This window comes from Rhea americana, unplaced genomic scaffold, assembly GCF_003343005.1.
Source record: "Rhea americana isolate MKP2758 unplaced genomic scaffold, rheAme1 scaffold_123, whole genome shotgun sequence".
NCBI classification, from domain to species: domain Eukaryota; kingdom Metazoa; phylum Chordata; class Aves; order Rheiformes; family Rheidae; genus Rhea; species Rhea americana.
The window spans coordinates 2,200,574-2,217,662 of record NW_028185295.1 but is presented as its reverse complement, the minus strand read 5'-3'; the positions used below and the strand labels follow the sequence as shown (position 1 = coordinate 2,217,662).

The 17,089-nt window shown below is 49.3% G+C and overlaps 1 protein-coding gene across 1 annotated transcript in view; it reads left to right on the top strand.

Annotated features, from left to right (window-relative positions):
* Nucleotides 1-1,199: 1,199 nt before the first annotated feature.
* The window catches only part of ITPKB (inositol-trisphosphate 3-kinase B), a 65,663-nt gene continuing 49,773 nt past the window's right edge, over nucleotides 1,200-17,089 (top strand). Inside the window, exon 1 of the mRNA XM_085325801.1 lies at nucleotides 1,200-2,288. Coding sequence (XP_085181927.1) covers nucleotides 1,383-2,288 — 906 coding nt within the window. The 5' untranslated portion in view covers nucleotides 1,200-1,382. The remainder of the gene's footprint in view (nucleotides 2,289-17,089) is intronic.

The window sequence follows — 17,089 nt, the reverse complement described above, 5'->3', positions numbered from 1 at the left end:
GGCCGCGCAGCCCGGGTAAGCGCTCGCTGTCGCCGGGCGGGTCGTCAGCCACGCTGCTGGGCGCCCTGCGGGCCGGGGGTCCCCGGGAATGCGGGGTGCCGGCGCTAGCTGTGCTCTGCCAAGCCCTGCCGCCGCGTCCACGCCGTGCCTGGAGCGCTGGGGAGCTTTTAGTTCGCACAGTCACCGGGCACCGAACTTAGAGCCTACAGGATGGAGGCGTTTTGCTGCCTCTCACCTCTCAGGGGCACACAGGGATACTGCTGATAGCATCGTTCGCATGTGTTTCCAAAGACGTGCACGCCCATAACTGGAGCCTGCACGCCAACCTGCCTGCTCATGTAGGCATCCGGCTTGTGGAGACCTCACAGGGTCTCTGTGCCCCAGCGTGAGATAAGAATTGCAGCTCCAGCGGTGCACAGAGCAAACGGGCACAAAGGGAGATGTGCAAAAGTACAGGCTTGCAAAGAGCCAACTACAAAAGCAGCCCCCCCCACATGTGTGCGTACGCACACACACACACACTCACCCATGCTGTACATGGGATCCGGGCTGGGACTTGGAGGTGGATGCAGCAGCCCGCGCCCCAGCGGCTGGACATGCTTGGGGCAGGCACACTGAGACAGGGCACACGTGCAGCTGGACGAGCCCGTGTTGTTGCAGATGGGTAGGTGGGAGAATAGCGGAAACAGTGCAGGCAGGTAGCCTTCATGTATCAGTGAAGCTGATCATAGGTGACAAACCAGAAGCTGGAAAATTTGAGCTATTTGGAACTTTTTCCTTCCTTCAGAGGAAGAGTATTGGGACCAAAGCCTGAAAGCTTCCAACTTTCAGCTAACACCAGTTGGCCAGAGCTTCCAAATTGTGTTGAGGGAATAGCTGCTGTGTGCTCGGTGCCCTCCTGGACCTTGTGGCTGTGGCTGCATGGAAAGACAACCCCGGGGAAGGAGCAGAGAGGGTGGCAAAGTGGGGACACCTCAGCCCCAAATCTTCGTTCCCCTTGGCCAAGGCCTGGCAGGTGGCCTGGCTGGGCCGTGTTGCCAGAGGTGGCACATTGGGGATACATGCAGGCCTATGCGGGCTGGGGGAAATGCACAGACACCCCCATGCTGCTGGGAGGAGGGAACGGCCAGGCCAGCTGTGCGCACAGCTTGAGGGGCAGGCCCAGGAAGGGCGTGCAGAACYGCTCTCACCACTCCTCTTTCTCTCTCTCTCCCCTTAGCCAACCCATTTTATGGAGCTGCAGGCCGGGGCCAGCCCAGCTCCTCTGCCGCCCCCCGGCGATGCTGCTGGTCCTGGCACGGAGAGACCCCTGGCAGCCCCGTGGAGCCTGAGCGCCGAGGCAGCGGCGGCGGCAGCCCCCCTGTGCGCCCCGGCTGACTACTATGGCTGTGTACTGCTATGCGCTCAATAGCTTGGTGATGATGAATAGCAACAGCGAGGTGACGAGCGGCGGGAGCAAGACGCCGCCTCCCCCCAGACAAGTGCTGTCCGGGTGCCCGGAGACTCCCGGCAGCTGCCTCCCGCTCCCTGTCTTCAGCCCGGCCCCCGTGCCGCCCCGCTCACCGCGCCGCGGCCCCGCTTTCCTCTTCCCGCCACCCGAGGAGTCCCCACGGCCGCTGGGCAGCCAGGGCGGCGAGCGGCAGCCGGGCCCCGCRGCGGTGCACCGCCTGCAGCGGGAGCTGCACAACGTCCAGGTGAACCAGAAAGTGGGGCTCTTTGAGGCGCACATCCAGGCGCACAGCTCCGCCACCCACCCGCCGCGCAGCCCGCGGCTGCCCTCACCCCGGCCCCGGCCCGCCAGCCCCACGGCGACCGTGGCGGGACTTAGCCTAGGCCCCCGGCTGCAGGCCTATGGGCAGAGTGAGGCCCCTGATGGCGGTGGGGTGTGGGGCTGGGCGAGCGCCACGGGCCCCCCCAGGGGCTCGGCGGCGATGGAGGYGCAGAGCATGGAGCAGGCACTGGGCGGCAGCCCCCTGCAGCCATCRGGGCCTGGGCCACAGCGGGACGAGGTAGTGGTGGCCCCCGCGGGACTGAAGGGCTGTTGCCCCGGGGGTGGCAGCAGCATCCCCGCTGTCATCGTTACGGACCTGGGGGGCCCGGAGGAGGAGGCGGGCGCCGTGCCCCCCGGCAGCCTGCCCGTCCGGAAGCTGTCGTCGTCCTCGGCCTCTTCCACYGGCTTCTCCTCGTCCTGGGAGGAGTCCGAGGAGGACATCTCCAGCGACCCCGAGCGCACACTGGACCAGGCGCCCGCCTTCCTGCAGACCCTGGACCAGCAGAAGCCCCGAGTGGTGAGTCCCGCACTGGCCCTGGGCAGATGGGGCAGGGGCTGGTGGCACACGCCGCTGCAGGATAGCAAAGCCGRGGCCCAGCTGTCTGGCACGCCTGAGGTCTGTGCTGAGCTGGGAAACTCGCTGTTTGCTCCGAGGTGCTTGCTTTCCCTCGCATGGGAAACTCATCCCTGCTGCTAGCGTGCAGATGGCCTGCTGGCAGGAGAGAGCTGGCTGTACCRTCTGCTCAAAGCTTCCCAGGTGCGGCAAAGTGGCTGCGAGAGTGCTTAACCCTGGGGCAGCCTTCTGCTGACACGTGGTTGCTAGCCTCAGCTTTACATCAGCGTAGCTTCACTGGCTCCAGGAGTTTTCCCAGGATTTACGTGAGTCTCGGAGAACGTATTTCCTCTTCAGAGTTGAAACCATGTGGGCTAATTATCTATTAAGATTTATAATGATGCCCATCACCACAGTATCTGTGTGCATTTCACAGGGAATCAAGAGTCTCTAGAATTTCTGGTATCTCTTGGAAAAAAACCTTTGTGCTTATGAAGCATCTTATATTTTAAGTAAGCATATTTTGTATTAGGTATTTATATTAAGTTCATTTATTTCTGGATCTTTGTTTTGGGGCTGCTTGGGGGGCTTCAGGCAAGAGAAAGCATCAGTGTTGTGTTGCTCTTAGAGCAGAAAGGTCTCTTCAGAAAGGAAGGCTTTGAGGCGTTCTCCAAAGACATGCACACATTGGATTTGTTGTGTCACTCTGGAGATTCATTCTGTATCTGAGTGCTCTCTACAGAGTGTACTTTGTTCAGAGCCGTCACACCGTTTATCCAGTGCGCTTTGACTGCCTTAGCCCAGTGCGGTGCAGTGATCATGAGCTCCTCAGATCAGTATGTGGGCTTCCCACCTCAGGAGGTGATGTCTTAAATCAATGTGAAATCAGCAGTGAAGCCTCACACTGACAAACTCTGAAAACTGTAGAGCAGCCCAGTGTCCCTTAATTTTGAAGTGTGACAATGGCCCATCAGTTTTCGTTGATGTGGTTCATTTGTATTTAACTTTCTGTAGACACATGGTAGTGAAACTCTTGTTAAGCTCAATGACGTGAGGAAGACCGGTGTGGGGAAATATCTAAGTAGAGTGAAGGAATCAAAGTCGTGATGAAGAACCGACATAATGTGGTTTATAAAACACTCAGAAGTCTGAAATAAACATCCTTGCTTTTCTGCCTGTTTCTTCCTATTCCAAGAACACAGATGCAGTTCTGCTCAGGACGGAGAAGCAGATGAGTAAAAGCGCAGTTCATGAAGTTATGAATCCRGGGCTCGTCGTGTTTGCAGACAGTTTTGCATCTTAGGGCTTGTGAATGATGAATCAAATTGCTGCCTTTGGTACTTGCTATAATCCTTTTGCTGATTAAATTCTGCTGGTTTTGCGTATATAAGTCTTAGTAATCTCTGATCATCTATTCTCCATACTAGCARCTGTTACTATTGATGGATCCCACTGATTTTCTGCTGAAAACAATTCATTGATGGGCAAACTCGTCCCTGAGGTTATTGTGGAAAGCTTCCTGGGGTCTTGGATGGACTATCAGCAGTTTCCTGTGCCTTCAGTGTGCGGGATGTGTCCCTGGCTTGGCCATGAGCTGACAAGCCTTGTTCTACCAGAGTGAGATCAGAGCAGGTCTAAGATGAGAGTAACTCTGCTGGGTTCAATGGGACTACTTCAGGCTAAATGAGATCAAGATCTGGTCCAAAATGTGTCTGTGAAGCCTAAGAATGTTCAATGTCATGTTTTTCGGTGTTGGAATAGTCTCAGCAGGAGCAGCTGGACAAATTTGTGATGGTACTTTCTGCTCCTCTGCAGAGGTCCCGTGCAGGGTTGATCACTGGCTTTGGCAGGGTAGAGTGAACTTCTCAGCAGGATTGTGCACAAACGCCCAGCAATTCGAAGCTGATTCATATAAATAACACCTAACTTTGTGTACTGGTTGGCAACTTATTTTAAATCCCTAACAACAACAGAAGGCAGCTACTTAAGCAGTCTCAGGTTGCACACTCATTAGTTTTCATGAACATGCTATTTCATTTTAACAGCACATAGTGCTGGAAATGAGTGGTGTAATAGAAGAATGTGCGAGAAGCTCCTCTGCAACTCGTACTTCTGTGTCAGAACAAGTCTTTCTGGGAGACCTTGGCTGACAGAAACCAGCGTTGTTGTACGGAGTTCAGCAGCCACACGCTGTGCATGGGCTGAGTGCTGGAGGCGCAGGGAAGGCTTGTGGCACCTGAAAGAGAGGTAACGGCGAGCAACAGGAAAGCCGTTCTTGCTGCAGCTACGTTCTGCACCGCATAGCCTACATAGTATGTTTACGGGTTTGATAAACAGCAGGCTGGCTTCTGCCCTTCCTTTCTGGAGGCCGTCTGGCGTGGCGAGCCCGTCAGGGACGTCCGGCTGTCTATTGCAGTTCCTCTTGATGTTCCTGGGAAAGCAGGCAGGTCCCTCCGCCTGGGCGCAGGGCCCTGCTGCCTTTGTGGGTCAGGTGGGGAACGTGTTTTGCGCTCGGGCCCGCAAATTGGACAGTAATATAGAGAAAATGGTGTTGCCTGGTGGAAGGAAGGGAGGTGGCTTGGCCCCCTCCTTCGCCTTGGAGCAGCTCCGGGGCTGCGCGGCTGATGCAGGCTCCAACTCTGCGTACCGAAAGCGTTTAGGGAGCGCGCCGGCTGCCGCAGAGCGCGCTGCTGCCCAGGGGCTGTGTGCCGCTGGAAGCGGGGACTCTGCCATGTGAAAGGCAGCGACAGTTGGASAGTTTACTGTTGTTTATTTGCAAATCCACTTAAGGTCTGCGTAAACCTCTGCATAAGGGCTTTTGTGAGCTGTGGGYTGCTGCTGGCGAAACCTCACGCTTGTTTATTGATGCTTGCAAGGTTTCAGAGGCACTTGAGCGATGACACCTCTTGGGCTGTGTGGGAGGGATGGCCTGTCCAGGCGGTGCCTCTGGACGGGGCTGCGCTCGCCGTGCGCCCTCCGTCGCAGCAGCAGCGGGGACAGTTTGGGGAAGGAGTGGGTGTCCCTCTGCCCCCCAGCCAGCCCCGGAGATGTGAGGACCATGGTGAAGAGAGGCTGTCCCCATCGCGGTGTGCCTTGCGCTGGGGGTGAGGGTCTCTCCCCTCCTCATTGATCATGCAGGTTTAATATCTAGGGGACGTTAGGTGCTCCCTGTCCTGGCCTCTGGGCCCGTCTGCCTCCTGGGTGGCACAGCCAGGCTGAGGCAAGGGGCTGRCTCCTAAAAAAGTAGTTCCCACCTAAAAGAGAAGCTCAGTTCTAGCTGTTACTCCCATTGACTTCTAGTGGGGAAATACAGGCCTGTGAGTGCTGCGGGTGCAGGAGGACCCATCTGCCTGTCCTGAGGCAAAGCCARTGAAGTGAGGGGTGCCCGGCAGCAGGAGGCTTGGCCCAGGGCTTGGCAACTGGCTGCATCTCTGAAGCAAAAGATATTCAAGTGCTGCTCACTGCAGCAGGTTGTTGTCACTGATCTAAATCTCTGAACTGGTCAGTTCCTCAGCAGCTAGCAACACAGTGAGAGAGAAGTAGATGGAAATGCAGAAATCCTGCAAGCACTTMCTGTAGGAAAATGAACTAGTAAGGGAGGGAAAAAAAAAAACATCTTGGAAAAACAGCCTAAGATACTACAGTGTGTTCCTCGTCATTGCTTTCCCCCAGCCTCTGTGGAAACACGAGGATATGCAGCAGTGCAGCCGCTGAGAAACTTTCAGTCCACTGCAAAACTTCTTTCAACAGGCAGAGCAGCTTGCTGGGGATAAGAGACTGCCATTAACGTGCAAAATGGCAAGAGCTTTTGGAAGATGATAATGGAATTGCTGCTGACAGGTGATATTTTTTATTGATTTTTTTTTGTTTGACTCACAATGGCTGTAACGTTTTTCTGGGATGAGCCAAGCTTAGATAGGGTTGATGTCAATCATGGGCCTGTAGGACCCTTGCTTATTTCTCTTTGAGACATTCTAAGACATAAGCTGGCAACAGGAGTCCTGATTTGTTCCTATAAAATCAATCACATTAAATATGCTTTCATTCCTTTTCCTAGCTGTCGCTGTGCTCAGGAAGCCTCTGTGTAACTGAAACCATGACCACATGGCTAGGATGATGCATGCAAGCCTGTGAATGTATATCTTTATGTCATTCACTATTTGTATACTTTACTCCTTCCTCCCACTGTGTTTGTCTTATGAGCTCATAGCTCATGAGTAGTATCACCAATTTTGTATCAATACAGTGTCTGGCATAGTAGGGCTTTGTGTGGTTGCATGGAGGTATGACTGTTATTCTAATACCGTGCGTTACTGTGCTATAGACAAGGCACTGCTGCTGCACAAGAAAGGTGCTTGATGCGCTAGGCAAGCTGCTGACAGATGGTGCCTCCTCCAGCCCTGAGGAGGAGGAAGAGCAGGGTGAGGTGGACATCTGTGTGTTGATTTGCAAGGTGTCACATTCAGCAGACCTGGCAGTGAGGCTTATTTGTCTGCTGGGAAGAGATCAGGGATGCCTGGTGCATGGCTGGTTGGACAGATGCTCGAGGTGCTCTTGGGTCAGGTCTCTGCACCCTGGGACACTCACAAAGATTATCCTCTACCTACTCATGTGGCCTCCTCGGAGAGTAAGCCACAGTTTTATGGGCCCCTGTCCATGGGGCCCAAATGAAGATGCGGCCATAACCCAAGGGAAGATGAACAGTGCTATTTCAAGTCCCTTTTCATCAACACTTTTAAGGTTATTGAGATAGTTTCTGCTCTGCTCACATCCTCTGACTGACAGCAAAGGAATTGCATGGCACATAGCAGATATGCTTCATAGGGACTTAATTGCTAGTGCATCTGTTCTTTTGCATAGTTTGTTTTTAGAACAATTTCACACTAAAAACATTCATAAAAAAGAGAAAAAAGCCCAAAGCATCTCTGAAGTCTCAGAAGAGAATCAAGAGGAAACTTTAGGCTCATTGTTCCTGGGATCATCAGCCCTGGGAACAACAAGGATTCCTCCCCTTATGCCTGGAATCGTAGGTTTTGGGGAGCTTTACTAGTCAGTCCTTCCGAGTGTTTAGCTGTGTGACCATAGAATTAAGTTCCCAGATCAGTGGAAACCTTGGAGTTTAGTCTACACCTTCTTAGAGCCTTGAAATGAAGAAAAAAAAGTCTATTAGGAGAGATTTGCAGGTGAAGAAAATATTACTGCAGCACTGAGCTTTTGGGTGGCATGCAATAACTAAAAGCCAATGTTGGGGTAATGTTTTCTTTACATGTAAATCTATTGTAGCTCACTAGAGAAATAATGGCACCTATGTGTGATATTAAAGCTCACTCCAGCTCAGATTAGTCTCATGGAATTGTTAGAGATTGTTTTTGTTTATACCAATCAGTAAATTTGTGCAGTAAATTTCACCTGCTTTCATGCAATGAAGCCCAGCCAAACTTTCTAGGAAAGATATGTTAATATTTAACAGATGGTGAAAACCTAATGTTAACATTTTTAAAAGCTCCAAATAACTTAGCAGCCTAATCCCTGTTTTCAAAAGTGACTTTCAGAGGAATGTGGGATTCTATGCTGGCTGGGTCACCTTTGAAATGGCCCTTTTAAGGAATTAATCTTGCTCAGCCTAGATGGATGTCTCCTCAGGGTAAGTTTCCTCCAATGGTACCTCCTTGTCTCTGTTGATTGTAATGGGATCTTGAGGACTAACCTAGGGTATGCTTAAGACAGAGGAATCTCTTCCTAAATTACCCACAAATGTTTTCTATAAAATGTGTCAAAATTTCAATCTTACTCATAATCACAAAAAGCCAGGTCATGCATAGCACAGTGGCTGCAAGTAGTTAAGGAAGCTGCTTCAGTCTGAAGTGTACCATTTTCAAAAGAAAGTCCCTATAATTCAGCTCTCAAATCAATATTTAGGCAGCAAAATGTGCAATTTGCTGTGTAAGGGGGGTGATAACCCAGCAATGTCTTTTTATGTGAGTCATCGTGGGTATGTTTAGAAATTCAGGGTCATCTGCAGCTTCAGGTTTCTGTCCATGCGTGCAAGCAACGGATGCCCTCGGTGCTTGTGGATGCTTTTGGAAAAGGTAGCTTGCAGTGTCTCTCCCTCCCAGCGAYGGTGGCAGCTCAGCGCTGTGGAGCCGCGTGTGGAGCGGCTGCCGGGGCTGTGCGCCACTGGAGACCCCCACCGCTGCCACGGCGAGCTGCCACTTGTACCTGCTGCTGAGCACTGGCGCTTTCTGCTCAGCAGTTTCTCATAGACAGTAGCAAAGTCTGGAGCAGCTGCATGCTGCTAAGACCCACGTTATCCTTTTCCCCCTCACGATGTTATTTTCAGTGTTACCGTATTTTTCAGCTATGAAAGGAAAGAAGTGGTTTTTTTTATAGTAAAGAACATTCTCTTCATTACTGTAATGGAAAAGGAGACAGTCTAGTAAAAGGAATTCAATTCTTCCTTTCAGATCTAASATTTAGTGCTAGCCAAAAACAAGGATTGCCTTCGGAAGGAGAGCTAGAGGGTAAAACAACCACTTAAAACTTCTTCGTGTGAGTAGTACAGTGTATTATCTGATCAGCACTACACAACAGGAACTGTGTTAACATTCAGCACTGTGGTGGTTCTTAAGTAATAGTAAAGCATCCTTCACCCCCCAGAAAGACATATATGGGCTCAGGAGTGACACACTGACATTTGAATGAATTTGATTCAAAATACAGAATCTTATCGTCTCTTTGCTGTTTGCTTCATACGGTTGATTTGCAGAGAGGTCGGCCCCTGCAGTTCCCATGTTGTRGAGTTCACTGAATTTATCTGGGTTTTGCCTAGGGTTTCATCCTTGTCTGCTGGAGTTTCATGCTTCACTTGAAGTGTTGTATTTGGTACTTTGGCAAGTTGGGCTCTTACACTGTGTGAAGCACAGAGGGTCTCATTCTGCAGTCTTTGCTCTTAGAAAACTCCCTTCAACCTGAATGGCTTTGGCTTTGCCTGAATAAAGACCATCATAGTAATGCCAGGAATGAGAAGTATAATGTCTTGTTAGGATTGCTATCCAGAGAGCAGGCCTGAGACTCTGCCCCTCCATCAGGGTTTGCAGAAGGCCAGAGCGTGTTAGTAATGTGGTGCTGAGTGGGAGTTAGCAGAGGCTCAACAACAGCAGCACCTACCTTCAGCATCACCTCCTCCTCCTCCCCCTTCGCTTCCTCTCCCTTTGCCCTTGCTTGGGCAATTCATCTGCAGCAAGATACAATCAAAGAACCCTCTTCCTCTGCTAAACAATTCACTTCTTTTGTTAGGGTCAGATAAAATGTTGATAATAGCTGTTGTAGCTCCACCGAAGCCAGCAGGTATGCTGAAGATTTGGTCCTTCATCATTTTTTGTCTTACTCTCCCCTGCATATATCCAGTTACTTCTTGCAGTAGGTCCAACATGAAACTGAATTAATGAAACAGAGAACGAGTCCCCCACAGGTTTGCCTGTTGATAAGGACAGCCTTTCAGTGCCTTTGTGAACAGGACTTTTACAAGTGGAAAAATCTGCAGGGTGACTTTTTGGAAACTGCGTTTTAAGGTCGATTTTTTTTGTTGTTGTTGCTCCTCGCTAACCAGCCTTCATTGCCCTCTGCTCACTGAAGAAACAGGAGCCTCAGAGCCTTGCCTCCAGCTCCCCAGGAAAGGTGTTCTCCAGAGGCATAAGAATAGCTTTTATCCCAGTGAGCTAAATGCATTCAAAACATTTCCACTCAACAGGCACTTAACTACAGTCATTGAGAGAGCCTGTGTACGCCCAAAAAGAAACAAGCCCAGAGTGCTATCTGAGGAGGAGCAGGCTCCTCACCATGTGGACCACAGCAATTGCTCTGCCAGCAACCCTTAGCCCTGTTAGTTATCCAGGGTTGTCCTCCTGCTGCGAGTAAGGTATAAAAGAGGCAGGGAGAATTAGCAACACGTCCAAATACAATATGGTTGCTATTATGAGTAGTATGTATTTTACACTCTGCAGGGACTATTCAAACCTGCATCTGTAGGGAAGAAAAAGAAAAAAAAAAAAAAAAAGAGAGAGAGAGCGAGAGAAAGGTTTGCCTTTTTGGCAGTCTGCGGATCAGAGCGTCCAATCTGCGATCTCTCTTGGTATGTTTTATGTGGGTGGGTTTTGTTAAGTTAAGGAAAAGTTATTGCACCCCTAGGCTTCTCACATTAAATGTTTCTCCAATTTTAGCAACATTCTTTCCAGGCTCAGCTACATTTGTTTTTATGTTCTCTATGGCAATTGATGATCCAAGTCTGAAATGTATAACTGCAGGATCTCCTGTTATATATTTCTTCCACAGCTGCAGCTGTATCAGGACTGTATAATCTAATGACATGTTGTAATGCCTAATGCTTTCTTTAATACGTTCCAGATTTACAGAGTCAGCAGAGCTTACATATCCAAAGTAATAAATTTAAACAATAATAAGGACAAATTCTGAACCATAATTGTATCTTGAAAGTGTTTTTTTTCCCCTCTTCTATCTTTTCTGGTCCAGTTAAAGTTTATTTGTAGGAAACAGATAAAAGATGATGAGACAAACAATCCTCTAATAATGTCAAGTGGAAAATCCAACAGCAGACTGGCAAGGAGCTCAAATAAGAACTACAAAGTAGCCCTTACAAGGGCTACAGAACTAGTTTAAAACAGTGAGCTCAGAATATAATTAGAGATGAGCTTCAAAAAGCCCCTACAGGTTCAAACATTTATTTGAACTCTGAAACAGAGCCCAAATCTCTCTCTCTTTTTCTTTCTTTTTCCCCYTTTTTTTGCCCGTACTCATATAATATCAGCTTAGTTCCACTGGAGCCAGTTCACTGTCACCTTGTACCTTCCACCATCCTCAGTACCAACACAAAGTGGCTGTAGAAGGCCCCAGGTTGGTATTCTGGGCTTTTTTTGGGTGCCATTGCAAAAGCATGATAGCTGCGATTGCCCGCTGCCCGTGGGCCTGTGCCGATGCCGTCCCGGCGGCGCGAGGCGGAGGAACGCGCCGCTCACAGCCGCGTGCTGGCTGTCAAGTCCCAGGGCCTCGTCCTCCCCTCACCGAGGAGCAGGCGGGGATGCACGGCTGCCCCCCACACTGCTGCTTAGGGCAGTCTCCGGCTGCTGCGACTAGATGTGCCTTGAAAGCAAGGCATGTGGTCACAGTGGTAGCAGGCAGTAGGAAATGCAACTACCAAGCAGCTACAGAAAAAAACTTGTTAATTATTCTCTCTTCAGGGCTGCGTTTATTGGGAGCTGACAGCCCTTACCCTGGGCTGTTGTGGCAGGAGTGTGTTCGTGTAAGGGGAGAGGGTGGCCACGAGGCTGTCCAGAGAGGAAGCAGAGGAAAGAGATTTTAGATCTGTGTTTTATCTGTATGCACCTGAATTACTGTTGTATTTGAAAAGAATAAATGTGAAGCACATTGTTTGAGAACCCCCCGACAAGCGTGCTCGCCCGGCTCCATTGTTTGCAGTGTTCTCCTAGGAATTTGTGTATAAATTGAACCCAGTCCATTTTTCCTCTCTCTGCTTGACAAATCCTGCAGTTCTCTTCTGTATGTTTAGCAAAGTGCAGACTAACCTTGATCTTTTTGCCGAGCCGACAGAATTACCGTGTCGGGTGTCACGTTGCCACCTTCACACATGAAGAACACGCATTCTGGGTTGTGAGAAAGATGTGCCACCACTGAAAGATCTGCTTAAAGCTCATACATTCAAGACAAACCGGTGAAAACCAGCTTTAGACCGAACCAGACTGTCTCTTGGAGTTGGGCGCAGCTAAGGTAGCCTGGCTTTCATGGGATCCTTCCTGCAGAGGTGGTCACAACGCGCAGCGTGAGCCCAGGGCTTGCAGCTCTGATGCCGTGCCATTAGCAGCCCACCAGCAACCTCTCTTCACCGGGAGAAGAGTCTTGGCTCTCCCCTCAGACCTCTTTTTTTCTTCTGCGAGGTCTCTGAGCTTTCAGGCAGCTTGCATGCAGGTCCCGATCCCGAGTTTGTTCCTGGGGGCAGGAAGCTCCGAGGTGCCCAGGTAACAGGCTCATCTCGTGCTTGAGCACAGCGCAGTGCAGCACAGGAGGTGACCTTTCAGCACTGAAAGAAGAAGCAGCGGGGATAGAATAAATCCCAGCCTTGAAATCAAAGATAAGTTGTTCAGACTTGGTGCCCCTAAGAAGGAGGAGTCAAGGCTGAGAGGCCAAGGGAGCTGCTGTGGGGGGCAAGTGACAGATTCGGAAAGTGATTTTTCAGCAAGGGGCTTGGTGGCTCTTTGCAGAGCGAGTCTGCAGAAGAAAGGATACTGCAGTGAAACTGAGATGGGAGACAACAAGCCCTGGAGGTGAATTTCAGTTGGGTGGGTAGGTTGGAAAGACTCTGTTAGGGATGTTATCCTGAAGAAATCTGCAAGGCTTACAGACAAGTTGGCTGTGAAGATTAAAAGAGAGAGAGATCCAAGTTTTCCACCTGCTAAAAGTTTCAGGGTTGGAGCAAAACACTCCAAATGAGAGGAGTAACATTTACCTTCGCCTTGCAAAGGCACAGATTGTTCTGCAGATTGCCCGGCCGTGAAGAATCGAGCCTCTTTATCGCCTCGTAGACCTCAGGGCAGTCAGGTTTCCGTCGAAGCCAAAGCCAAATTTTCTCTCAACTTGTGTGAAAGCATCTCCAAGCCCCCACGGTGTGCTTGCTTACCTTCAGGGGCCTGGTGCTGAATTTAAGATTTTCCAAGAGAACCAGAGCTCAGAGCACACCTCTCATACCAGGAAACCAAGCGTAGCCTCAGGAGGAAGCCCCTCCATGCAGCCGCTGCTCTTGGAAGCTGACTTTCCACCTGGTCTCTGGAGAAATGTAGCCAAGGGCTTTTTTGGGGTGGGCAAAAGGCAGGATGGCTTTGGGCCACTGCATCCCTATGGCTGTCTGACCCCCCCATCCTGGCAAACCCTTGGCAGGACATAAGATTGTGAGAACTGACTGGGGTTGGAGGAATAGGGCTTTTTTTTGCCAAATAGTAAATTTTCCAAAAAATGTCATGGGRGAAGGGAGGGCAAGTCAGAATGATTCACAAATTCAAACAAATTTTTTGAATAGTTCTGGCCTAGAAAAAAATACAGAGGTGGGGGAAGAGGGAGGGATGTTAAAAATAGTAATGTGTGTCATTCTGACACTTTCAAAATGAACCATTTAATTTTGGGAATGGTTTGTTTATATTTTGCAGGCATTTGAAATGTAGRTTTGATTCAGAGTGGCATTTTTCATGCAAAAGCCGACCTCACTTCTAAAACACATTGAAGGAAGAAAAAAAAATTTTCAAAAGTTACATAACCAAAATGAAACATAGCCTTTTGCTTTGGCATCAAATGAAACATTTTAGAATTTCCCTTCAAAAGCTCCACGATTTCTGCTGTGTTCAGCCTGACCTGACTGTTTCCTCTCTCCCTGATTTTTGCTTAAATGTCTGATGTTAAGATATCCATTCTCCATTCAGTTCCCATGCTGGCCAACCTTTAAGTCTAATGCCATGGAGCAAGTAGTTTAATCTGAGGTCAACCACACTTTGCTGTGATTCAAACTGAAACCTGTGGTATCGAGTGAATAAGAGCCATAGGTTTTGTAGATAACCGGCAGCTTCTCCGGAAGATGCAGTGTCGAACCTCATTTAAAAAAAATCACCCAGACTCCTGGGGCCCTGAAATCTGATCTAGAAACCTCGAGCAAAGCGGGCGCTTGCGCCCAGCTGAATGGCAGACTTTCACTCTGCTCGTGCTCGYGCTGGGCTCATTCAACTGATACGCTAAGGGGAAGCGAGCAAAGCCCCAGTGATTAYGCTGCTGCAGCCAAGGTGTGCTGCCTGGTTTTCTCGTGCAGAAGGGCAAGCATGTGCACGCTTGCTGTACGGGGAGCCATCGCTGAGCTTGCTAGCCTGGCTGGTGTTTTCTCTGTTGCTGGTACTTGCGCTGTTTGCTCAGCTGGAGTAAGTCCATCAGCACCTGGAGYGGAGCTGCCTGCACTGAGATTTGCCTTGCCATGCTCTGAGCCCCTTGCCTCGGCTCCTTGGGAAGGTTTGGGTGTGGGACAGCAAATTTTAGCAGCAGCYTTTTTTTGATCGGGGGCTGTAGGAAAGACCTTTTCCATCCCACGCGAAGAATCTGGGTTTTACCTGCGTTAGGAAGGTTTATAAGCCATTTTGTGGCCTGGCGTAATTTTAACATTATTGAAGGGTGGCTCTGACGATGTGCGCAGGACACAGACATTTTTATCATTGCAGTATCTAATGAGATAGTCACCCAGCACCCTCCTCTCCCCCCCGCCCCCTCGTGAGATGGGGCAGGACGCGGCTGTGAGCACTGCCCACCAATGCAGGAGCTGGTGCGGTGGCGGGAGGGAGTGGGCTGTGCTCCCTGCCAGCTCTCGGTGGTCCTGAGCAGCTGCCTGGGATGCTGGGGCCCCCCCTGCACTGGTGGGTGACGAGGACCTGCAGCTGGATGAAGAATGAAGGCCAGTGTGCATGTGGCAGCTCTGCAGCTCTCTTGATCATTTATTTACTGTTAAAACAACCCAACATCGCCCCCAAATCATGAGGATTGCCTTAAAAACTACTTTTTAATTTCTTTTTTGAAGTCCTGTGTTGATTGATTTTCTAGTTTCTGTGCCTTTACCATGCACTTAGTGCCCCAAATCTTTCAGTCTTTTCTATGCACTCTAGAAGGTGAGAAACATACTTTCTTTTTAAAAATGAAAGCTCAGAGTCTCAACCGCCTGCTTTGGAGAGCTGGGGACTGTGAGAACAGCAAGGCAGGGCTGGCTGTAAAACTGCAAGAGCTGGCAAAAGCGCTGTTGAAATAGCTGCTTCTTTCCATCGAGAAATGTGCTGAATGGAAAGAAAGGCCAGAAAGGGCATGTAAGCCGACTCTGCCTTCCCGTAACAAACTGAGACAGGCAGCTCTCCCTCTCCRCTCCGGCCGAAACAAAAAGCCCATAGATGACGAGAGCAAAGTCTGCCCTCCTGTTTGTACCTGCAGCGCGAGGCCTGGGATAGCAGGCGGCATCGCGCTCTTGGCTTCTCCCTGGAAACTGAGAATCATCTCCCAGGCAAAATCTGGAGGTAGGAGCACACGTTGGGGCAGAGGAGGAAACCGGAGAACCAGGACCGTGCAAACCGCATGCRGAGGCCCCGTCACTTTCCTCTTGAATTTTCTCTAAAACGAAGTTTAAGAACTGATCACCTTTTCAGCAAGAAAAGGTGATTCAGAGATCTTTGACACCAGCAGCTGCCAGCAGGTGTGAAAACAGCTGAGATTATGTTAATTGGTAAATGGGAAAACATGGCAGGACCTGCTGGCCAGTATTTCTTCAGTGCAGATTGTAAGATTTTAGCAAAACTCTCGACTTTCCAGATGAACAATTGCATTGGGACAATGACCTATGGAAGACTGTACATGTCTTTTTTACAAGGAATATTAGGCTCTGACAGTGCTTGGAAAATACCAAGCAGGGTTGTTTAACCACCCCAAACTACCTTGTAATTGAGTGGTGCAAAGGTACTGAGGTCTTTCCAAATCTTGTGCTCTCTAGCAGCCCTAGAGGTATTTGGAGGTGAAGCTGCCCCTGTTGGATACCTCGACATAGTCTCTGGTTTGCCTCTTGAATTAAAATACTGCAGTGTTCACTTTTTTCCTTGCCAACTGATAGGTATGCATCTTTTGCTTCCTTTTAACATGTCCTTAGAGCTATTATATGTTTAAAAGGAATAATCCCTGAAGCAAAGACATCGAGATTGAGTGTCCCCCATTCCCRCTGGTGGGCAGCCTTCTCCTCTCAGGTGCACCATGTGCAGATCTAACCCCAGGGAAATTGCACCACCATGGCAGCTTTAAAGATTGTCTGCAGCACGCAGATGTTCTGGAGAGCAGTTGCCCTTGGAAAATTAGCTCTACCTACTCTTGGCCTAATAAACAGAATTAGAACATTTCCAGGATATAAAATTGAGTAAGGAAAGCAGCTTTACTGGTTGTTATCAGGAAACATAGGCTTGCATAACAGCAACATTTTCCATACACTATGCAATTAAGTAACTTGCTTGGGAATTAAATTGCAAGTCAGTTTAAGCAGCACAGCCAGCTGTAATGTAACACACATTACAACACACATACTGAATGTTATTGCTTCGTGTCAGTGTTTATTGAACAGAACAGGGATTTGAGAAACAAGCTTTGGCCCAAGAAATACTAACAATGTGATGGCACTTAACATCTCTAAAGCAGCCCAGCTAACGCTACGATTTTTTGGAATRATTTCTCCAAAGAGAAAATACTTCTGAAAAATACCTGCTAATCCCTTTAAACCCCTAAGATACATTAATTTTCCTGTTGGATAATGAAAAGCCACAATTTCACCACTAATGTTGAAATTATCCTGTGGTTTTTGGAATAGTGAGGGAGACACCAGGTGTAGGTTCAGTGGCTGATTCTGCAGCCGCAGTCCCAGCTGATCTCACTGTAAAAAGCTTATTTGTCACTGTGTTCCCTTGCCGTCTTCTTTTGCTACTTCAAGAACTGGGGCCAGAAGAGTGCAGAGCTCATTGACTCCTTAAACTATGTTTATCTCTCATTTTTAGTGAGAATGATTGATGCTGTAGAACATTGGTTTSTTTAAATTTGAAGGCTAGAATGAGATTGGGCCAAATTAACGYTGCTGTAGCTCTGTTGAGTCTGCTGAGCTTGCACCAGGGATAAATTTGATCCAGAATAAG